At 46.8% G+C, this 19,019-nt stretch overlaps 1 protein-coding gene across 2 annotated transcripts in view; it reads right to left on the reverse strand.

The window, feature by feature from the left end:
• Positions 1-8,658: 8,658 nt before the first annotated feature.
• Positions 8,659-19,019, reverse strand: part of TBL3 (transducin beta like 3) — a 28,333-nt gene continuing 17,972 nt past the window's right edge. For both annotated transcript variants that reach the window (XM_043523197.1, XM_037911161.2), the window contains 12 exons: positions 18,566-18,707; positions 17,641-17,699; positions 16,683-16,786; positions 15,803-15,953; positions 14,732-14,962; positions 13,780-13,850; positions 12,446-12,602; positions 11,967-12,025; positions 11,335-11,438; positions 10,212-10,283; positions 9,388-9,546; positions 8,659-8,934 (listed from right to left, as the gene is read on the reverse strand). In XM_043523197.1, coding sequence (XP_043379132.1) covers positions 8,846-8,934; positions 9,388-9,546; positions 10,212-10,283; positions 11,335-11,438; positions 11,967-12,025; positions 12,446-12,602; positions 13,780-13,850; positions 14,732-14,962; positions 15,803-15,953; positions 16,683-16,786; positions 17,641-17,699; positions 18,566-18,707 — 1,398 coding nt within the window. In that variant the 3' untranslated portion in view covers positions 8,659-8,845. The remainder of the gene's footprint in view (positions 8,935-9,387; positions 9,547-10,211; positions 10,284-11,334; positions 11,439-11,966; positions 12,026-12,445; positions 12,603-13,779; positions 13,851-14,731; positions 14,963-15,802; positions 15,954-16,682; positions 16,787-17,640; positions 17,700-18,565; positions 18,708-19,019) is intronic.

Consider the following 19,019-nt stretch of genomic DNA (forward strand, 5'->3'; position numbering starts at 1 on the left):
CACTGGTTAAATGGGGGACTCGCCTCCATTCAGCCCAGTTGTTTTCTCCTGCAGGTGAGCACCGAGTTAGTATTATGATCGTTGCCAGAGCCGCAGATCGATGTATTAGAGATACAGCAGATTCTAAGTACCTGAGGGAGACTCTGCCGCTGATTTGCTGCTGGGAACTGTTAGAAGTGGAGAGTAAAGTCTCCAAGGGTGAAACTGGTTTCATGGCAGAGTTTCAGGATCTGGAGCCTGTGTTCTGCAGAAACCAGGACCCATCAGGCATGCCTTTCCTCCGAATTAATTATCTTGCAAACAGTTTGAAGATGTAGAAAGCTATACAATAAGCACTGAGCAGCAGCATTGGTTCAGTCAGCACAGTTCTGAAGACCAAGGTTCTGGTAAAAATACTCCTGTAGAGGCAGGGAGCTTTCCTCCAACAGCTCGTCGTTTTACCAATGATTTTTGATCTGTAGATCTCTTTTCAAAATGTCATTTGCATTTTCAAACAGCCCTGGGCTTATTAAATGCAAACAAACTAGGGTAGAACAACATTGCAGGGCTGTAAGAAACTGACCAGAGCAAGATCATTCAGGTGTAATACTATCCCTCCCTCTTTACATACGCCCGTTGTCACCAGCTATCAGAGCAGCTAAAAGCAGTATAGCCGACATGCTGGCACAACAAGGTGAGTAAACGATTGGAGAAGTAGCCTGAAGGATAACTGCAGTAATTAGCCCTAACATCTTATTTTGATACATGGCACTGGGCTTTCTCCAGTAACAAAGTTTTAAGACCCTGATTCAGCAAACTGCTTTAGGCACATGCATGCTTTTACCCGGTAAACGGCACAGATTATACCTATTCAGGGAGTTACCACCCCAGAGACTCTTTTCTTTCAGTTTTGTGATCATGCAACCAGCCCCAGGATCTGGGCAGAAGGTACAGCCTAAGCCAAGCAGCTGTTCCATCAGGCATCCAGTGATCTCCCAGAGTTACAGATGCATTGCAGCCTCTGAAACCAGACACAAACAGACCCTTTCAAGTTAACGAGGCTCCAGTCCCCAGTGGATTAATCAGGGCCACCAAAGGCACGTTTTCCATCTGTTGTCATTTGGAGTTTAAGATTAGAGTTTCCACAGAAAGGTTTTGTGGTTGTGAGCTGCCAACAACTCTGTTTGTGGGATCTGCTCTTATGGAAATGCATTTGATCAAGGGAAAAATGGGCTTGCAGTTCTTCTGGTTGTTACATGCTCCTTTCTGCTGGTTGCTGCACTGGGGTAGCTGGTGATGGTGGAATACTAGCTAAACCTGGTTCCCAATTCCATTTCTGGACAGGACAATTAGGCCTGGTCTACACTACGAGCTTATGTCGGCTTTAGCAGCATTAAATCCGAATTAACCCTGCACCCGTCCACACAATGAAGCCATTTTTTCGAAAAAAAGGGCTCTTAAAACCAATTTCTGTACTCTTCCCCAAGGAGGGGATTAGCGCTGAAATTGACATCGCCGTTTTGAATTAGGGTTAGTGTGGACGCAATTCGAAGGTATTGGCCTCCGGGAGCTACCCCACAGTGCACCATTGTGACCGCTCTGGACAGCACTCTGAACTCGGATGCACTGGCCAGGTGTACAGGAAAAGCCCCGGGAACTTTTGAATCTCATTTCCTGTTTGGCCAGGCGAGCTCATCAGCGCAGGTGACCATACAGTCCCAGAATTGAAAAAGAGCTCCAGCAGGGACCGAACGGGATCTGATCGCTGTGCGGGGAAAGGAATCCGTGCTATCAGAACTACGTTCCAAAAGACGAAATGCCAAAACATTTCAAAAAATCTCAGAGGCCATAAGGGACAGAGGCTACGTCAGGGACGCAACACAGTGCCGCGTGAAACTTAAGGAGCTCAGACAAGCGTACCAGAAAACCAAAGAATCAAACGGACGCTCCGGGACAGAGCCCCAGACATGCTGCTTCTACGCTGAGCTGCATGCAATGGCTGAGGATTTTGCAGATGGGGAAGATGAGGAGGACGAGCTTGGGGAGAGCACACAGCACACCGTTTTCCCCGACAGCCAGGATCTTTTTATCACCTTGACTGAAATACCCTCCCAACCCAACGAAGCCGGAGAAGGGACCTCTGGTGAGTGTACCTTTTAAAATATAATACATGTTATAAAAACAAGCGTTTTTTAATGATTAAGAAGCCCTGAGGACTTGGGATGCATTCATGGCCAGGACTGCTACTGGAAAAGTCTGCTAACGTGTCTGGGCATGGAGCGGAAATCCTCCAGGGACATCTCCATGAAGCTCTCCTGGAGGTATTCTAAAAGCCTTTGCAGAAAGTTTCTGGGGAGAGCAGCCTTATTCCGTCCTCCATGGTAGGACACTTTACCATGCCATCCTAGTAGCAAGTAATCTGGTATCATTGCATGACAAAGCCTGGCAGCGTATGGTCCCGGTGTTTGCTGGCATTCAAGCAACATCCGTTCTTGATCTCTCTGTGTTATCTTCAGGAGAGTGATATCATTCATGGTAACCTGGTTGAAATAGGGGAATTTGATTAAGGGGACATTCAGAGGTGGCCGTTCCTACGGGGCTGTTTGCCTGTGGCTGAAAATAAATCCTCCCTGCAGTTAGCCACACAGTGGGAGGTTTCAGAGTAACAGCCGTGTTAGTCTGTATTTGCAAAAAGAAAAGGAGTACTTGTGGCACCTTAGAGACTAACCAGTTTATTTGAGCATAAGCTTTCATGAGCTACAGCTCACTTCATCGGATGCATACTGTGGAAAGTGTAGAAGATCTTTTTATATACACACAAAACAGTGGGAGGGTGGGCCATTGGCGCTGAGCTGTTTGCGTTTGGCTAACAGGGATCTTCCCTGATACCAGCCAGGCCGTGGGGGGAAGGGAAAAGCGATCATCCCAGAGAATTGGATGGGGGGAGGGGGTTAGTTGGGTTTCTGCTGCTGCATGTTAACAGGAAAACTGCAGCAGTAAATGGCCAACTCAACGGGCTTTGCTTGGTATGGGAGAGGAGGTCGCTGCTGTTATGAAGGTTGCAGAAGCCGAAAGACTATGGCTTACCATGGCCACCTGCAAGCCAAGTTCTGTTGCCCGGCCCCGCATGTGTGATCTCTTGTTGGATCATATTAAAGGAGTTCTGTATTAAAATCACAAATGAGTTTGATTCCCCATAGTTTAAATTCCAGGGTATTACTAATTAAGAGGTCTCTTGGTTTTTGGTACTGTGTCTCTCCCTCTATGTGTGAAACTTGCAAGCTGCTAATTCTGTTAGTACATTCTAAGACAGAGTCTGTTCTCAAAGCAATTCTTTGTAACAACAACTACTCACACAGAGAGAGAGACTCAAAGCAATACTCTGTAACAATAGAAACAGCACCCAGAGACTCCCCGCCCTTTTGTTGTATTCATCTCGCTTTGTTAACAATTGTGATTAAAATAGAGATAGAGGATGTATGTGGATGGATGCTTGGAGTGGATAATAACTGAATGATCAGGGAGGTGTCAGCCTAAGAATCCAGTGTCCATCGGCTGAAGAAGGGCGACAAGTGGAAATAACCAGAGGACCCCGGAGGGCAGACTGGAATCCACCCAACAGCCTCAAGAATGGGAGAACCAAAGAACAAGATAACATCTGGCAGCACGGAGCTGTCAGGAATGTGCCATCTGCTGATTGATTCAGCAACAGCATGATGAAGCAATTCCCATAGACTGGCCTAGGAAGAAATTCCATAAAAATGGACTCTAGAAAGTGAGAACTTTGGGGTCTGATTCTGCAAACCAACTTCCAGGAGCATCAGATGTGCATCTGACAAGGCCCTGCTCGCTCCTCATGTCCAGGCCACCTGGCCAGTGGCTTGGCATGAGCAACTCTAAGGCTGGTAACTATGATAACAACCTTGCAGAACCCGTGTGTATATGTGTATGAATGAATGTGTGAATAAATATGAAATTGAATGGAATGTTATAGCTATAACTAACTGCTTACTAGGATTCTTTCTGTATTCACAGTAAATGTGGCATTTTGCCTTTTCCCCTTTAATAAGATCCTGCTGGTTTTTTATTTTATTGGTATAACACTCTAACACCAAAGCCGCAGGCACTCAATATAAGATGCAAAATGCGACCTTGTACCAACATGACATGTGCTATGTAATGTGAATAGTGGTGTTCACCGTGAAAGAGTATAGCCATTGTTCTGTAAAATGTATCTTTTTAAATACTTCACTCCCTTTTTTCCCTCCAGCAGCTGCAAATGTTTCAGCCTCTGGGATGGAGGAGGGAGGCTTATCTCAGATAAGGTGGAGAAAAAAACGCACGCGCAATGACATGTACTCTGAGCTCATGCAGTCGTCCAGCACTGACAAAGCTGTGTGGAGGGACACAATAGCAGAGTACATGAAAGTGGCCAATGAACGTGAGGAAGAAGATCAGAGGAGGCATGAGGAAACGCTGGGGATACTGCGGGATCAAACAGATATGCTCTGGCATCTGGTGGAGGTTCATGAACGGCAGCAGGATCACAGACTGCCGCTGCAGCCCCTGCTTAACCGCCCTCCCCCCTCCCCAAGTTCCATAGCCTCCTCACCCAGATGCCCAAGAACGTGGGGCGCGGGAGGCTCCAGGCACCCAACCACTCCAACCCAGTGGACAGCCCAAGCAACAGAAGGCTGGCATTTAACAAGTTTTGAAATGGCCTTTTCCTTCCCTCCAACCACACCCCACCTGGGCTACCTTGTGAGTTATCTCTCTATTTTTATAATCAATTAATAAAGAATACATGTTTTTAAAATGATATTAACTTTATTTCCTTTGCAAGAAAGCTGTGCTCGAAGGCGGGAGGGCGGGTGGCTTACAGGGAATTAGTCAACCAAGGGGGCAGGTTTTCATCAAGGAGAAACAAACATAAGTGTCACACAGTACCCTGGCCAGTCATGAAACTGGTTTTCAAAGCTTCTCTGATGTGCACCGCTTCCTGCTGTGCTCTTCTAACCGCCCTGGTGTCTGGCTGCGCGTATTCAGCGGTCAGGCGATTTGCATCAACCTCCCACCCTGCCATAAACATCTCCATCTTACTCTCACAGAGATTGTGGAGCACACAACAAGCAGCAATAACAATGGGAATATTGGTTTTGCTGAGGTCTGAACGAGTCAGTAAACTGCGCCAGCGACCCTTTAAATGTCCAAATGCACACTCTACCACCATTCTTCACTTCCTCAGCCTATAGTTGAACAGCTCCTGACTGCTGTCCAGGGTGCCTGTGTATGGCTTCATGAGCCAGGGCATAAAGGGGTAGGCTGGGTCCCCAAGGATAACTATTGGCATTTCAACATCCCCAACAGTTATTTTCTGGTCTGGGAAGTAAATCCCTTCCTCCAGCCGTTTAAACAGACCAGAGTTCCTGAAGATGCGAGTGTCATGAACCTTTCCTGGCCATCCCACATTGATGCTGGTGAAACGTCCCTTGTGATCCACCAGTGCTTGCAGCACCACTGAAAAGTACCCCTTGCGGTTTATGTACTGGCTGCCTTGGTGGTCCGGTCCCAAGATAGGGATATGCGTTCCGTCTATAGCCCCACCACAGTTAGAGAATCCCATTGCAGCAAAGCCATCTGGTATGACCTGCACATTTTCCAGAGTCACTACCTTTGATAGCAGCATCTCAGTGATTGCATTGGCTACTTGCATCACAGCAGCCCCCCACAGTAGATTTGCCCACTCCAAATTGATTCCCGACTGACTGGTAGCTGTCTGGCATTGCAAACTTCCACAGGGCTATTGCCACTCGCTTGTGAACTGTGAGGGCTGGTATATCTTGATATTCTTGCACTTCAGGGCAGGGGAAAGCAAGTCTCAAAGTTCCATGAAAGTGCCCTTATGCATGTGAAAGTTTCGGAACCACTGGGAATCATCCCAGACCCGCAACACTATGCGGTCCCACCACTCTGTGCTTGTTTCCCGGGCGCAGAATCGGTGTTCCATGGCATGAGCCTGCCCCATTAACACCATGATCTCCAAATCGTGGGGGAACGCGGTTTTAAAGAAAAGTGTGTTCATGTCCTCATCACCACGCTGCCATTGCCTCGTCGCCTGGTTTTTCAGGTGCTGGTTCTGCATACCCTGCACGATAATGCGCGAGGTGTTTACAATGGTCATAACTGCTGTGGTGAGCTGAACGGGCTCCATGCTTGCTGTGCTATGGCATCTGCTCCTGCTTGAGCAATCCAAGGAAAAGGGCACGAAATAATTGTTTGCCATTGCTCTGGCAGAGGGAGGGGCAACTGACAACATGGCTTACAGGGTTGGCTTACAGGGAATTAAAATCAACAAAGGGGGCGGCTTTGCGAGAAACAGAATGGCCCTCTCAAGGATAGAACTCAAAACCTCAAGGATAGAACTCAAAACTGGGTTTACCAGGCCGTTGATTTCATGGAGGGAGGGAGGAAGAAAATGAATAAAAAACAAATCTGGTCTATTTCTTGTTTTGATCCACTTCATCTATCTTTATACATCTTGCGGGCAGCAGACTGTGCAGTACGACCGCTAGCCATAGTCATCACCTGGGTGCTCGGCAGAAGACGGTGCAGTATGACTTCTGGCCATTGTCTTCTGCTGGCTCCACTGCTGGTAGGACTGAATCGCCATGAGACTAAACTTAAAAGGGAAATGACCTGGCTGAGTCACTCCCAGGTTTGCTCAGGCGCCCCGACCTCATCGAGGTCGGTTAAAAGAGCACCCTGGACTACGTCGATGACGGCTACCAGTCACACTGCACTGTCTGCTGCCAAAAGGCAATAAACTGTTGCTGTGTAGCAATGCAGTACCGCGTCTGCCAGCACCCAGGAGACGTACGGTGACGGTTCGCTGAGCAGGCTCCGTGCTTGCCGTGGTATGGCGTCTGCACAGATAACTCAAGAAAAAAGGCCCTTGCTTTCACGGAGGGAGGGAGGGAAGGGGGGCCTGACTATATGTACCCAGAACCACCCGCGACAATGTTTTAGCCCCATCAGGCACTGGGATTTCTACCCAGAATTCAAATGGGTGCCAGAGACTGCGGGATAGCTACAGACAGTGCAATGCTCGGGAAGTTGATGGTTGCCTCGGTACTGCGGACATACTCCGCCGACTACATGCACTTAGAGCATTTGTGTGGGGACACACACAATTGACTATATAAAAACGCTTTCTACAAAACCGACTTCTATAAATTCGACCTAATTTCGTAGTGTAGACAAGGCCTTAGTCAGGACAGTCACAGAAGAGGGAGAGTTTTAGCGCAACAGTTCCCATTTGATTTCTGCCGTATCTATCCCATTTGTGCTGCATATCCAGACTGCACGCAGCACTTTGACCCCAAAGTTCTCAAAACACTTGAAACAGGCTGGCTGAATGTCATTATCCCCGTTTTACAGACTGAGGAAACAGAGGCCCACAGAGGCTAAGTGTCAGAGCTGGGGAGAGAACTCAGGCCTCTTGAGTTGGCCTTAATATACAATGAAAAATCATTGATAACTTTCTGCTGGAATTTGGCAGTAATCAGCAGACTTCCCCCACAATCAGGTTTCTGTAGAGAGGATTTTCAAACCTATTCAGACCCTGAAATGCGTGCTTGAAAACACATTCACACAAAAGAGTTCTTTGCACAGTAAAACTGATCAGCACAATGACATGGAGTGGGTTAGAGAGCATGGGATTCAGATGATTTTCTACGTAGCCTTGGGCGAGTCACCTTCACCTCTGACCCTCAGTTTAGGAGCTTGTCAAGCTGTCACACTGCGCTACTTCAGATGGTACAAGGTTTAATTAACAGTCTCTAAAGCACATCTCTATCCTCCGCCGGAAGGTACTGAGTGCACAGTATTAGCAGAGAACGTTGTATTTAAAATGGTAATCAATACTGGCACCAAAGTTTATCGAGCTCAGAATGAAGACAAAACATTTGTTGGTACTGAAGCAATTGCTGAAGTGCTGGAAATAGCAAACCCAGGTGAAGTTTGCATTCAGTAAGATCCCACTCCTTTTTATCCTGGTATTCTGCTGTTAATGTCCATGCAACAAAGATAAAACAAAATTGTTTTATGTGCAAATTTTGTTTCGGGTGCCAGAGTGCACAGCGGTGCAGATGTGCTGGGCTGCAATTGCACAGATGTAGATTAGCAAGCGGCTCAGTAACAATGAGATTTAGGACTTTACCCTTTTCCTGTGTGCTCCTATGACCCTCCAAACAGCATCAGTAACGCACGTCTACTGAATCCATCCCAGGAAACATTGCTTGCATTTGTCTGTCTTTTTCTCAGGTAGAATGGAAAGCTGGTAATGCCCACCCCCTCCATGCCCCAGGTTACCCTAAAGAAAGGGCTGTGTGCACCAACACCCAACCTACACAGCCAGAAGTGAGCTGAAGTCTTAGCAAGCTCACCACAAGCGAGGGATATTTCACTGGAGGTCAATACAGAGGAGAAGGAGCAGAGATACAGGCTGGTGCAGAGACAGAAATCGGGGGGTTGGGATGGTCTCCCAACAGAGTGCAGTGCTAACAATAAGAGGACCTTTGCTCTAAAACAGACACAGCAGGAGTCCGACTCGGGCAGGCAGCCTCTCCCCTCCTTATCTATGGCACGGAGGAGACAGCAAGTCGAGACTGGACTCACTCATTTATAAAATCGAACTTGAAATATTTATTATAAAAATACTCAAACTGCAACGTGGGCTGGGAGAGCCAACTAATGGTTAGCATCCAGCACTTCAGTCAGTGTGCATGCCCTTGGCTCGCCAGTCATTCCCCTCAGTATACTGCAAGCAGCGTATAAATGGTCCCAGACTCATGCCCTCTTCCCACTTTCACACATCTGCTAGTCTCATATTTTGCCACATGAAATCGATGAACATGGAGGCTTGTACTAAGCGGCCTAGTCTCTGGAAATGGCGCTCTGCAAAGAGGAAAGAAAAATTATTGCTAAACAGAAAGGGTTAAGTACAAGGAAAATCAGGGAGAATTCTCTTCTCTGCCCTGACTGAGGCTAAGGGGGGAAGGAGAGGCTGCTGAGTGTGTACCATCTTCACAGACTTTGAAAATTATGTTTCAGCGCTGGTAATGAGACGCCAGGAAGCAATAACGCATTCCGCAGAGCACGGGAATGAAGATGGAAGGGCTGATGGCCCAACACAGCTGGCAATACTGCAGTGTGCTGTTGTCTACAAGCTCTGTGTCCAAGGCACAGCTCAGACACCTGGCTCTAGGGCACGGCTGCGATCAGGCGCCGCGTGCTGGCGATGCTGGTGCTGGGGGAGTTGCCATGGGAGCACCTCTGGATGGGTGAGCCACGGAGACAACCGTGCCACTGTTTTAATGGAGCCGAGATGCGGTCTCTTTTGTCACTCACCGGTGTAAGGCAGAAGGGATTCCACAGCAGTTTTAATCCCCTCATACTGCAGGAGACACTCCGGCGCTTCATGCTTTAGGAGGATTTCAAGGACAGCCTGAGCCTCATGGCAGTTTCGAGAGTTTGTGTTCCAGGTCACCAAAAACTTCAACACTGACTCTACAGAGAAAAGCCAGTAATTCAGGAGTGTGCAGTTCACACACACCAGCTCAAGGGTAACATCACCCCACAAGAGATGCCAGTTCAGGAGGGATCTGTTCTTTTCATACCCGGCTGACCTGGCATGACCGAGTGACAAGCTTGGGGGCCAACAGTAACTGTATATCAAGTCCCTCACTGGATTGACTGTGACACAGGTTGACTGAGAACAACTAATCAGTAACATATGGAAGTGGCCTTGTGAACAGAGACGGTGACAGGGATGCAAGTCTCCGGGTTCTAAATTCCTAGCTCTGCTCCTGACCCAACTTGGGCAAGTTACTTATTCTCCTATGTGCCGCCATTTCCCCATCTGTAAAATAGGGCTAACAGAACATAGCTGCCTCCTAGGGGCGTTGTGATGCTTTGACACACCTGGATGGAAAATGCTGCCAATGTGCAAAGGATCATTGCTTGGCTGCGGTCTGTGGCCACAGACCAGCCTGTAGCAGGCTCAGGCCTACGTCACCACTGGCACCCTTACTGATAGCAGCTGCGCTTGGTGAGGGTGGGAGGTCAGTGGTGAAGAGTGAAGATAAGGAAGATTCTAGTCCTAGTTTCAGTACAGAAAACAGGCTTCTAATCTAAAATACTCTTTTAGTCACATGAACAATAGCTCAACCAACCTTTCTGATCCTTCCGCAGTCTAAGGATGTTCTTTTCTAAGTTCTCTTTCCCGTTGGTTTCCTTAAGGATAACTAAAGGGGAAAGTGAAGAGACAGGAAATAATGATAAGATTAATTTCTAGAAAATAAAAAGATTAAAAATAAGAAGCCAAGTTTTGGAAGCAGGAAGTCTCCAACAATTTGGGATATTTAATGAGTGTGCAACACTATATCGTAAGGTGTGCTGTTGTGAAAACAGGTGTGCGCCTAGGAACTTACCTACACACAAAATAAGATTATGAAGGTTGCAAATTCAAACACTCCAAAGTTAGGAAATACCAGTATTGCCCGTGAAACCTTAATTCTGGCCCCTCGTGTGGATGCATTACGATACAGTCTTTAATTACATGATCACATGGTTAAGGCAATTGAATGCTGCTCTAGAAAATTGAATGCTATCTCTGCCTCTGCCCCAGATCTCCTGTGTTCTTTTAACCATTTTTTGTGTACGCTCAGAGAACGTTTAGGATACTGTACTATGTCAGTACCCTGGATCAGCCCAATTCCTCATCACCAATGAAAAAACATGAAAGCTAGGCCTAGTTTCTCTGCCAAACTCTAAACCTGAATTTGATCTCCAGGAAAACCAAATCAGCAACTTGACCCTCAGCGCTGTGAAGAGCTGCTGGTAGAGTAACTGCCATGAGCGAGGTGCTCGTTTAAAATGCAGACAAATACTGCAAAGTAACAGTTAAGCTCAATAAAGATTCTGGTTTCAGGCTGTTGGCTTTAGGGATGAAAGCTGCCCTGTCTGCTAATTCAAGGCCCACTGCTCCTGGACAATCAGTCACTGTGCATGATGCTTACAGGAGCCATTGAGGTCTGTACAGTGCTGTGTTTAACATCGGTCATGCTCTGACCTTTCCTGAGATGTGCTTGTGCTGTGAGATCAGAGGAAACACTTGCTGTTGGGCACAATGCAGTGGGGCATTGGTGATTTCAAATCAGAAAATAGAGGTGACAAGAAAAGGGGAAAATAGAAGTGGGAGGCTCCTGGACTCTGGGTTTCTGTCTCCTTTACCTGACAGAAGGGGATGATTTGGAAGACACCAGAAAGAGCCTTGACTGACAAGTGGATACCTACCCTTGATCACTGTCAGCACCGTGTGTGGCCGATCCAAAGAGATTGCCAGCCCTAAAGCTTTCAGGTATTTTTTCTCATGGAGCAGGTTGGAAAGCTCTTGATCTCTGTAATGCAATCAGGAAGAAGAGGTTGTCAGATGTTCATTTGCTTGACAGAACAAAATGTTATACAAAATGCAGCAAATTCGATGGTAACAATGCGTAGAGATTTAACGCCAAGAAGTTAATAAAAGTAGGCTTCCCAGTGAAAACCTCAGTGCCATCATTGTGTCGATAATTATCCTGGCATTATGTTAAAAGGTTTCCTGAGGTATTCTGTGCTGGCTGACACAGGAGAAAATGAATGATGAGTAAGTTTCAATGGTCTGACTTGGCTTATCTCAGCAGTACAGAACCCTGAAGTTCACTGACTTCCAAGTTAATCGTTATTATATAAAGACTTTATGGGAAGCCAAGATAACCTACAGCAGCAGATGGAGAGACTAAGAGAGATTATGGGGCAGACAACCAGATAAACAACGGCTTTGCTTTATGAAGAAGAAGGAATGGGAAGGCTTTAAGTGCAGTTTCATGGGGGTGGCACATGATAAGAGAGACAATATACTATCCCTAGTATTGCTCAGGGTTACTCACTTCATAATCTGCTCCTCTTGCTTAGCTTGCTCCTCTTCCAGCTCGATTTCAGTGACATCCTTTAACAGATCACAACACAGCCGCTGTCAGTCTTGCTTAAACAGAGTTTGATTTCCTCTTTATCCTCTTTAGCAAGATCTTTATGTGGGGTGTCAAATGCTGAATCTAGCTGCTCCCCAAATTATTTACAGCACCATGGACTCGGCCCCTTCCAAGCCATCGCTGGTGCTCCCATTATGCCTCTCGTTGCTTGCAGGCTGCTCAGGGCCATTTCCTGTCCCTGCTTTTAGAGAGAAGTGGCCAGCGCTGATCTGGAGCCTCGGCTGAAATCAGTATCTGCCTATTCCCATTTTACAGATGGGGAGGATGAGGAAAGCAGAACTCAGGCAGCCTGGCTCCCAGTCCTGGATTCTGACCACTAGACCACACTCCCTCAATTCTTTTCTTAAAGCAAATTGAAGGAGGACAATGTACGATACCTTCCACAGGATGACACAGGAATCGCTGGATGCTGTCACGACCAGGTCATCCTGTTTGTTACAGTGGAGACCCCACACTTTATCTTCGTGAGCGTCTAACGTTTTCACACACTCATTTGTTTTAATTGTCCAAAGTTTCAAGAGCCCATCGGAACCGCTTTTGGAAAGGAGAAAGAGAAACCAAACGTAAACCCCTGGACTTAAATCGGCACTGGACAGTCCTATTCTTGCTCTACTGCATCCTGTCAGAAGTGAGGGCTTGGTAAAAATGACACTCTCAAACCATCAAGGGACCGTGTCAGGTTAAAAATCATTTCAAACTAAACCAAATGATGTTATGAACTTCCCCTTAGGGTATTCTTTCTACCCTGGCTATTCACATAGCCCCGACTGATCATGGCAGTATCTGAGGCACTCAGAATCCGAATGTATGTACCCTCCCCCAGCACCCCTGTGAGGCAGGGCAGTGCTGTTATCCCCATTATACAGACAGGGAACTGAGGCGCAGAGAGAGTAAGTGACTTGCCAGGGACAGGAAGTTGGTAGCAGATGTGGGAACTGAACCAGTGTCTCCCAAGACCCAGGCTAGCACTTTAGCCACTGAACCATTCTTCTTCTCTGAACTAAGAGTTTTAAACCCCAATTTACGTCTTGCTGTGTATGTAGTTCATTGTTTTTTTTTCCATTTCTCTGCTTGGACAGTGCAAAGATCATTCATTCAGGTTTTATTTCTGTTTATAACCAGTAAAGGCAGAAAATCCTTTCCTTGAGAGTTCTGCATTCGTTTCCCTTTGGCTGATTAACCCTTCCTCTGCTGCTCATGCCAGCTACAATAGGTGAAATGCCCCTCCAGAGCTGCCCACATATTGGGTATATCTCATGTCCCAGATAATTCAGCGGAGGTTATTGGAACACAGCAGCACGGGTGCTAGACTGGAGGACAAATAGGGGCGGAACTGGCGTCAGGAAAGCTGAGCAGAAATCCAGCATTTTCTCAACAGCAAGGTGAGCTTACAATTCACTTCTGGGAAAGGGCTACAGTCAAGGCGGCTGGTGCTGACTCTTCTGGTTTAAGAATCCTCTTTGGTTTAAGAACCAAATCCCAATGTCAGTGTAAGCAGGCCCAACTCCCACTGACTTCAATGGGAGTTTCACCTGCTTCCTCCAGAGCTGAATGTGGTTCCCTCTCTCGTCAGAATCCCACCTGCCAAGCACATCTCTCTCCTCGGGAAAGGGGATTATCAAATCAACAACTCAACCTCCTGCTCAAGCCTCTGTTTGCCAGTTCGCTGCACTGGCCTAGCTTCCCTTAGGCTCCCAGAGAAAGGTCATACCTACTAAGCAGCTGTGTCCCATGGCTCACGAAAACTATCTTCAGCACAGAGGCGTCATGACCTTCAAAAGTCTGGGGTGGAAAACAGTAAGTAAGTAACAGAATATTAGACAGCCAGGTCACAGGGCAAACCTTGCCTCACTGTTTGGGGCTAGGAGGCAGTTTGGAATGGCGCTCTTCTTTCACGAGAACAAAATCTGTACCCAGATTCTAGATAAAGAAGTTCCAAGCAGGCAGACCATATCCCCGGAACCTGTGTTTTGCTGCAGGGTGGGAGAGATACGAGGGAAGAAAAGACGCATCCCAGTACTACTTTATAGATGCTCAGTGTAACTGCTTGAACATGCAATCCAAGGATAAATCCCACATGGTGTGATCAGAGTGAGACATTTACATTAACTGGATCAGGCAGCTGCTGAAAAGTTGATTCACCTTCTTATTGTGTCAAGCAAACATTAAGATGGGAGATCACACCACTGGGGAAGAGCCACATGGGATCACAGCACTCGGACTGCTAAGTTATCTAAAAGTAGGAGCATGCAATAAGATGAGTGCAATGTAGCGTCATCCTCCTCCTTCTAATAATGAGACAGACTGACGGACTGGAGAGATGTTTCTCCGTTGAAGACCAAGAGTCAAATTACTCTGTTCTATGCCCATTTCCTCCAAGGTCCTGGCTGCGTCACATCAATCCAGCCTGCACTGCTCCTGGGTTGGCCAGGGAAGGAAGCAGGTTACTCAAGAGTGCTGCTAAGGGGCTTGCTGCCTGTGCAGGCCTCAGATCTTGATGGCCTGGAGAACAAACCCAGGCCTGAACAGCTTTTCCCTCATCATGGGAGTGATGTTACATTTCGGCTAGTCTGGCCAAGCCGTGTCTGTCTGGAGCAGCCCTGATGAATCTCTGCCACATTCAGTGTTTGTCTAGACGACCCAGGAGTATGAATTTTCATTACCTTCAGACAGCTGAAGTCATGAAGACCCCACAGCTTCACAGTGCCATCTGCTGAGGAGGTGGCCAAGACTTGATCCACAGGAGAAAACTGCACGCACCAGATCCCACGCGTGTGTCCTGAGAAGATGCCCATCAGAGAGCAATCAGGACAGGACCACAGCTTGGCCGTCCTGTCCTGTGAGCCAGTGGCAATCAGTTTGTCATTTGGAGAAACCGCCACACTATTTATATCCTAGAGAAAGTCACACAGAAGGAACAAAGCAGTGAAATTCTTTTGCCAGCACTAACCAAACACCTGGTTAGCCCAGGGCTGAGAACGGAGGAGTGAGAGAGGTACAAGTTCTGAGACCTCAAGATTCATTGTTCCTGGGACTTTACCTGTTTTACAGCTAACACACCTGAGAAGATCTATTCTGTTACAGCTCAACTAGAAACTAAATACAACATTTTCCCATGATGTGATCTCCCCAGCACATGAAATCTTTCCTTTTGTGCAGCTGTTCTATGCTTATATGTTGGTGCCCCCAAGTCAAGTCCCACTAACTCCATCAGTCTCAGACACACATCTGTTTCTTGTCCTGATCTGAGATTCCTAGAGGAGAACTAAAACATCTGAATGAAAGCCACAGACAAAGAGGGGAGAAAAATACATAGAATATCAGGTTTGGAAGGGACCTCAGGAGGTCGTCTAGTACAACACCCTGCTCAAAGCAGGCACAATCCCCAATTTTTGCCCCAGATCCCTAAATGGACACCTCAAGGATTGAACTCACAACCCTGGGTTTAGCAGGCCAATGCTCAAACCACTTTGGGAAATATTTTTTTGAGCGAAAGGAACAAATGGCTTCGGGGGGATTTCCCTAGCCTCCACCTTACAAATAAATCACTGATTTTCCTTGTCTGATGTCAGTGGAAGTTATTTCATCAGTCACGTTACTGCCTGGAACCCATAAACATATGTTTTACGAAGTACTGAACCTTGCGGCCAAAGGCACTCAAAGCACAGAACACAAGAACTGCCTCGCTGAGCTTTCACAGAAAAAGAACCTTCTCAAGTCCGCTGAGATTTTACCTTGTCATGACCCCTCTCCGTCACGTGAGCATGAAGGATTTCAGGGCTGGAGACCAAGTCTGCTTTTGCTTTGGCAGTGAGGGACTCTGGGAGATTCCAGACTTTGATCGTACAGTCTTGGCTGGTGGTGACTACAAAGCTCTCTTTCATTCTGGAAGCGGGAGTTGGGGGGGGGGTGGGGGGGAAAATAGGAAAAGGAAAAATGTCAAATGCAATAAAGCAAAACAATTGCTTCACCTGCACAGAGAAAATGGCTTTTCTTTCTCTAGCGCCATCCTATGCACTCAGTTGGGATTTCAAACAGCTCAGTGTTTTAATGTTTTCCAAAGCTTCATTTTATTTCATTTCATTTCATTTCAACCCTTACAACAGTCCCCCGCAGTTCAGCTATTCGCCACAGGCATCATTACTCCTCTGGGCCAAATCTCACTTACTGAATTGCACCTTTTGAATACAGAAATTGGGCTGCACAATTGTGAAGACACAAATGTGAAGAAAGGAAACAAGTTTATAAACAAGCAAGATTTCCCAGCAAGTTCTCTTATCTCAGTGTTTCTCCTCTGTCCCAAACCCTTCCCCCTCTAATTGACCGTAACGTAATCCAGGAGCTAGACAGACCAAGGCTCCTGCAGCTTTTTGTTCTTCTAGACAAACTTGAGCAAGGTGGACAAAGAGGAGAGGAGCAAACATAAGAGCTGGGGTTGGTGAGGCAACAGGGTGGACCAAAAAAGCCTCTCTTCCAATCTTATCACGTTACAAGTCAACACCTTCACCCTGACTGGCCTGGGCCACTGCAGAGGCAGCAGCCTTAGTTTACACAGACTGTGGTTTCTTCATTGTGAACACAGACCACATGTAGGAAGAACGATGCCTCCGTTACCTTGAGCAAGAGAGCGCACCCACTCCATGGGCGTGACCCAATCCTTCGGCCATGCAGACCACCTCGCCGGCTTTACCCATCCGCCAAACCCGGAGGCTTCTGTCCTGAAACAGGAAAGGAGGAAAACAGTTATACTTTTCTGACAAGTGAACAGAGTAGTATTAATAGCCAGCGTGCTTGGTATTAAAAAAAAATAATAAAAAAAGATCTGTGTCTGCAGTCATTTCATCACCACCACCTCAGGGCACAGACAGACAACCGTAATGAGGGACTCCAGCTTACAGTCCAAGCAATATTCATAGAGCCATAGAAATGTAGGACTTAAGAGATTACTTAAATTCACTCTCCTATGTTTAAAAATCTTTGAAGGGGATTCCACAACCTCCCTATTATCCTTTTCCAGTGCTCAGCTATTCTCAGAGTTAGAAAACTATCCTAATCCAACCTAAATCTCCGTTTCTGCAAACTAAACGAGACAAATTGAAGTTAATTTTAATGGTAAGCTAAAATTTATGTTAGTTACTTCGTTTCTGAGCATGTTGAGACAGCTTGCCCCTTGCCTCCTTACCTCTGATCACCTACGCTACACACTGCTCCCAGCACTGAATAGCTCTGAGCTCACATGCTGGAGAGAAACGCTTACTAACAGTAGCACAAATACTGAAGATCCCAGGAAGATCAAACTACTGGGATTTCCTGTTGGGACAGTATACTAAAACCAACCCATATTTTTCTAAGGACAATATTAAAAAAAAGATAGGAATAAGGAAATAGGATTTACAAAGAGCTTGGATATCTATGAAATGTCTATTTCAAAGGTGAGGTGGACAGAAGTTTCCATCAGTACAAAAGCCCTTTCCAAAATCAAGGACAATGAGCAGAAAACTGCCCACAACAATAAAGATCACTGTAAGCAATGGGCCATCCTAAGCATCCAGGGAAGGAAATATTATATTACCTTAGCACAGCTAGAAAACATCAACCCCTTTCTGAAGACATCCAGGGCAAGAACTGTTTCTGAAAGGAAAGACGGCAGCAATTACTGTTAATTATTTGTAGCGCCTAGGAGCCCTAGTTGTGGGCCAGAACCCTATTGTCCTAGGCCTATTTCAAACAGAATAAAAAGATTAATTCTCAGCTCTTCAGAGCAGGGCCAAATATAAAACAAGAGATAACAGATAGAGGCAGCGCAAGGAAACAATGGGAATACTGGTCAGCATACTCAGCAGTGGTCTCAGCACCACTGGGCTAACCACTGCCACGTTGCTGTGATGGCTTTGAAAAAAAAGGGGAGTTTTAAGAAGGGTTTTGAAGGATAATGAGTTTTGTGGATGGTTACAGGGAGCACCTCCCACGCATGAGGGGCAGCAACAAAATATTGTATTTAGACAACAGAAATGCATGAAATAATGCAGAGTCCACCACGCAGTAGGGGTGAGGGGAAGCTCTGTGGGACTTAAAAACACTCCTACACTGTGGGCTCTGCTGTTTGCTAGTAAGTACTTGGCTAAGTTTGAGGACCTTGTGTGATTTGATTAGACGCTTGCAGTCTCAAAGTGCACTACCACTCAGAGTCGGTCTTCGCCCCCACACACCCTATCTAGAATTTAAGGAGATTTCAGTGCTGGTGAAAGATGCTAAACCAACAGCCCTGGAGAATAAAGGCTTCTTTTTATGCAAAACAGGGACAGCATGGAGAGCAGCGGGAGCTTCCACGCACACCGCCTGCAGAGCAGATGCCTCCACCCTGCTCTGGAGAATTAGAGGGCACTGCAGCCTTCGCACAGATGAGTCTTGGGAGGAGAGAAGCCTGAGCCAGGGGCGACCCACACAGTTCCTCCCTGCCCATTGCAGAGCTGACAAGTCTCTAGGTCCCTGCATACCTGTGTGGCCATACAGGATCTGGCAGTGCGACGTTGCCAGCTCAAACACTTTCAGCTGAGGGCTGTTGGTAGCCACAACAATGTGAGAGTCAGCAGGGCCAAGGAACCGCACATCCAGAACCTCCTCGTTGTAACCTGCAAACTGAGGGCAACGAAACAAGAGACAGCTTAACAGACAAGGAATGAGCTGGCGAGAGAAGATCCAAATGACAGCTATGGTGGCTGGTAGCACTGCATTCATGTGCATTCCTGGGGGTTTTTCATTTGATGCCATGCTTAAAAACAATCTGACACAGCACAGCCTCCATTTAAATACATAGACATTTAAGGATGTGGCGCATTCCTCGATGGCCTGTCCCTCACTGCCCTTTCATCTCTGTTTCATTTCTTTAAGAAGAAATCCCTGCAAAGAACAACCTATAACTCCTGATGCCAGGTCTTTGGTTCATACTGC

Source organism: Chelonia mydas, chromosome 10 (genome assembly GCF_015237465.2).
Source record: "Chelonia mydas isolate rCheMyd1 chromosome 10, rCheMyd1.pri.v2, whole genome shotgun sequence".
Taxonomy (NCBI): domain Eukaryota; kingdom Metazoa; phylum Chordata; order Testudines; family Cheloniidae; genus Chelonia; species Chelonia mydas.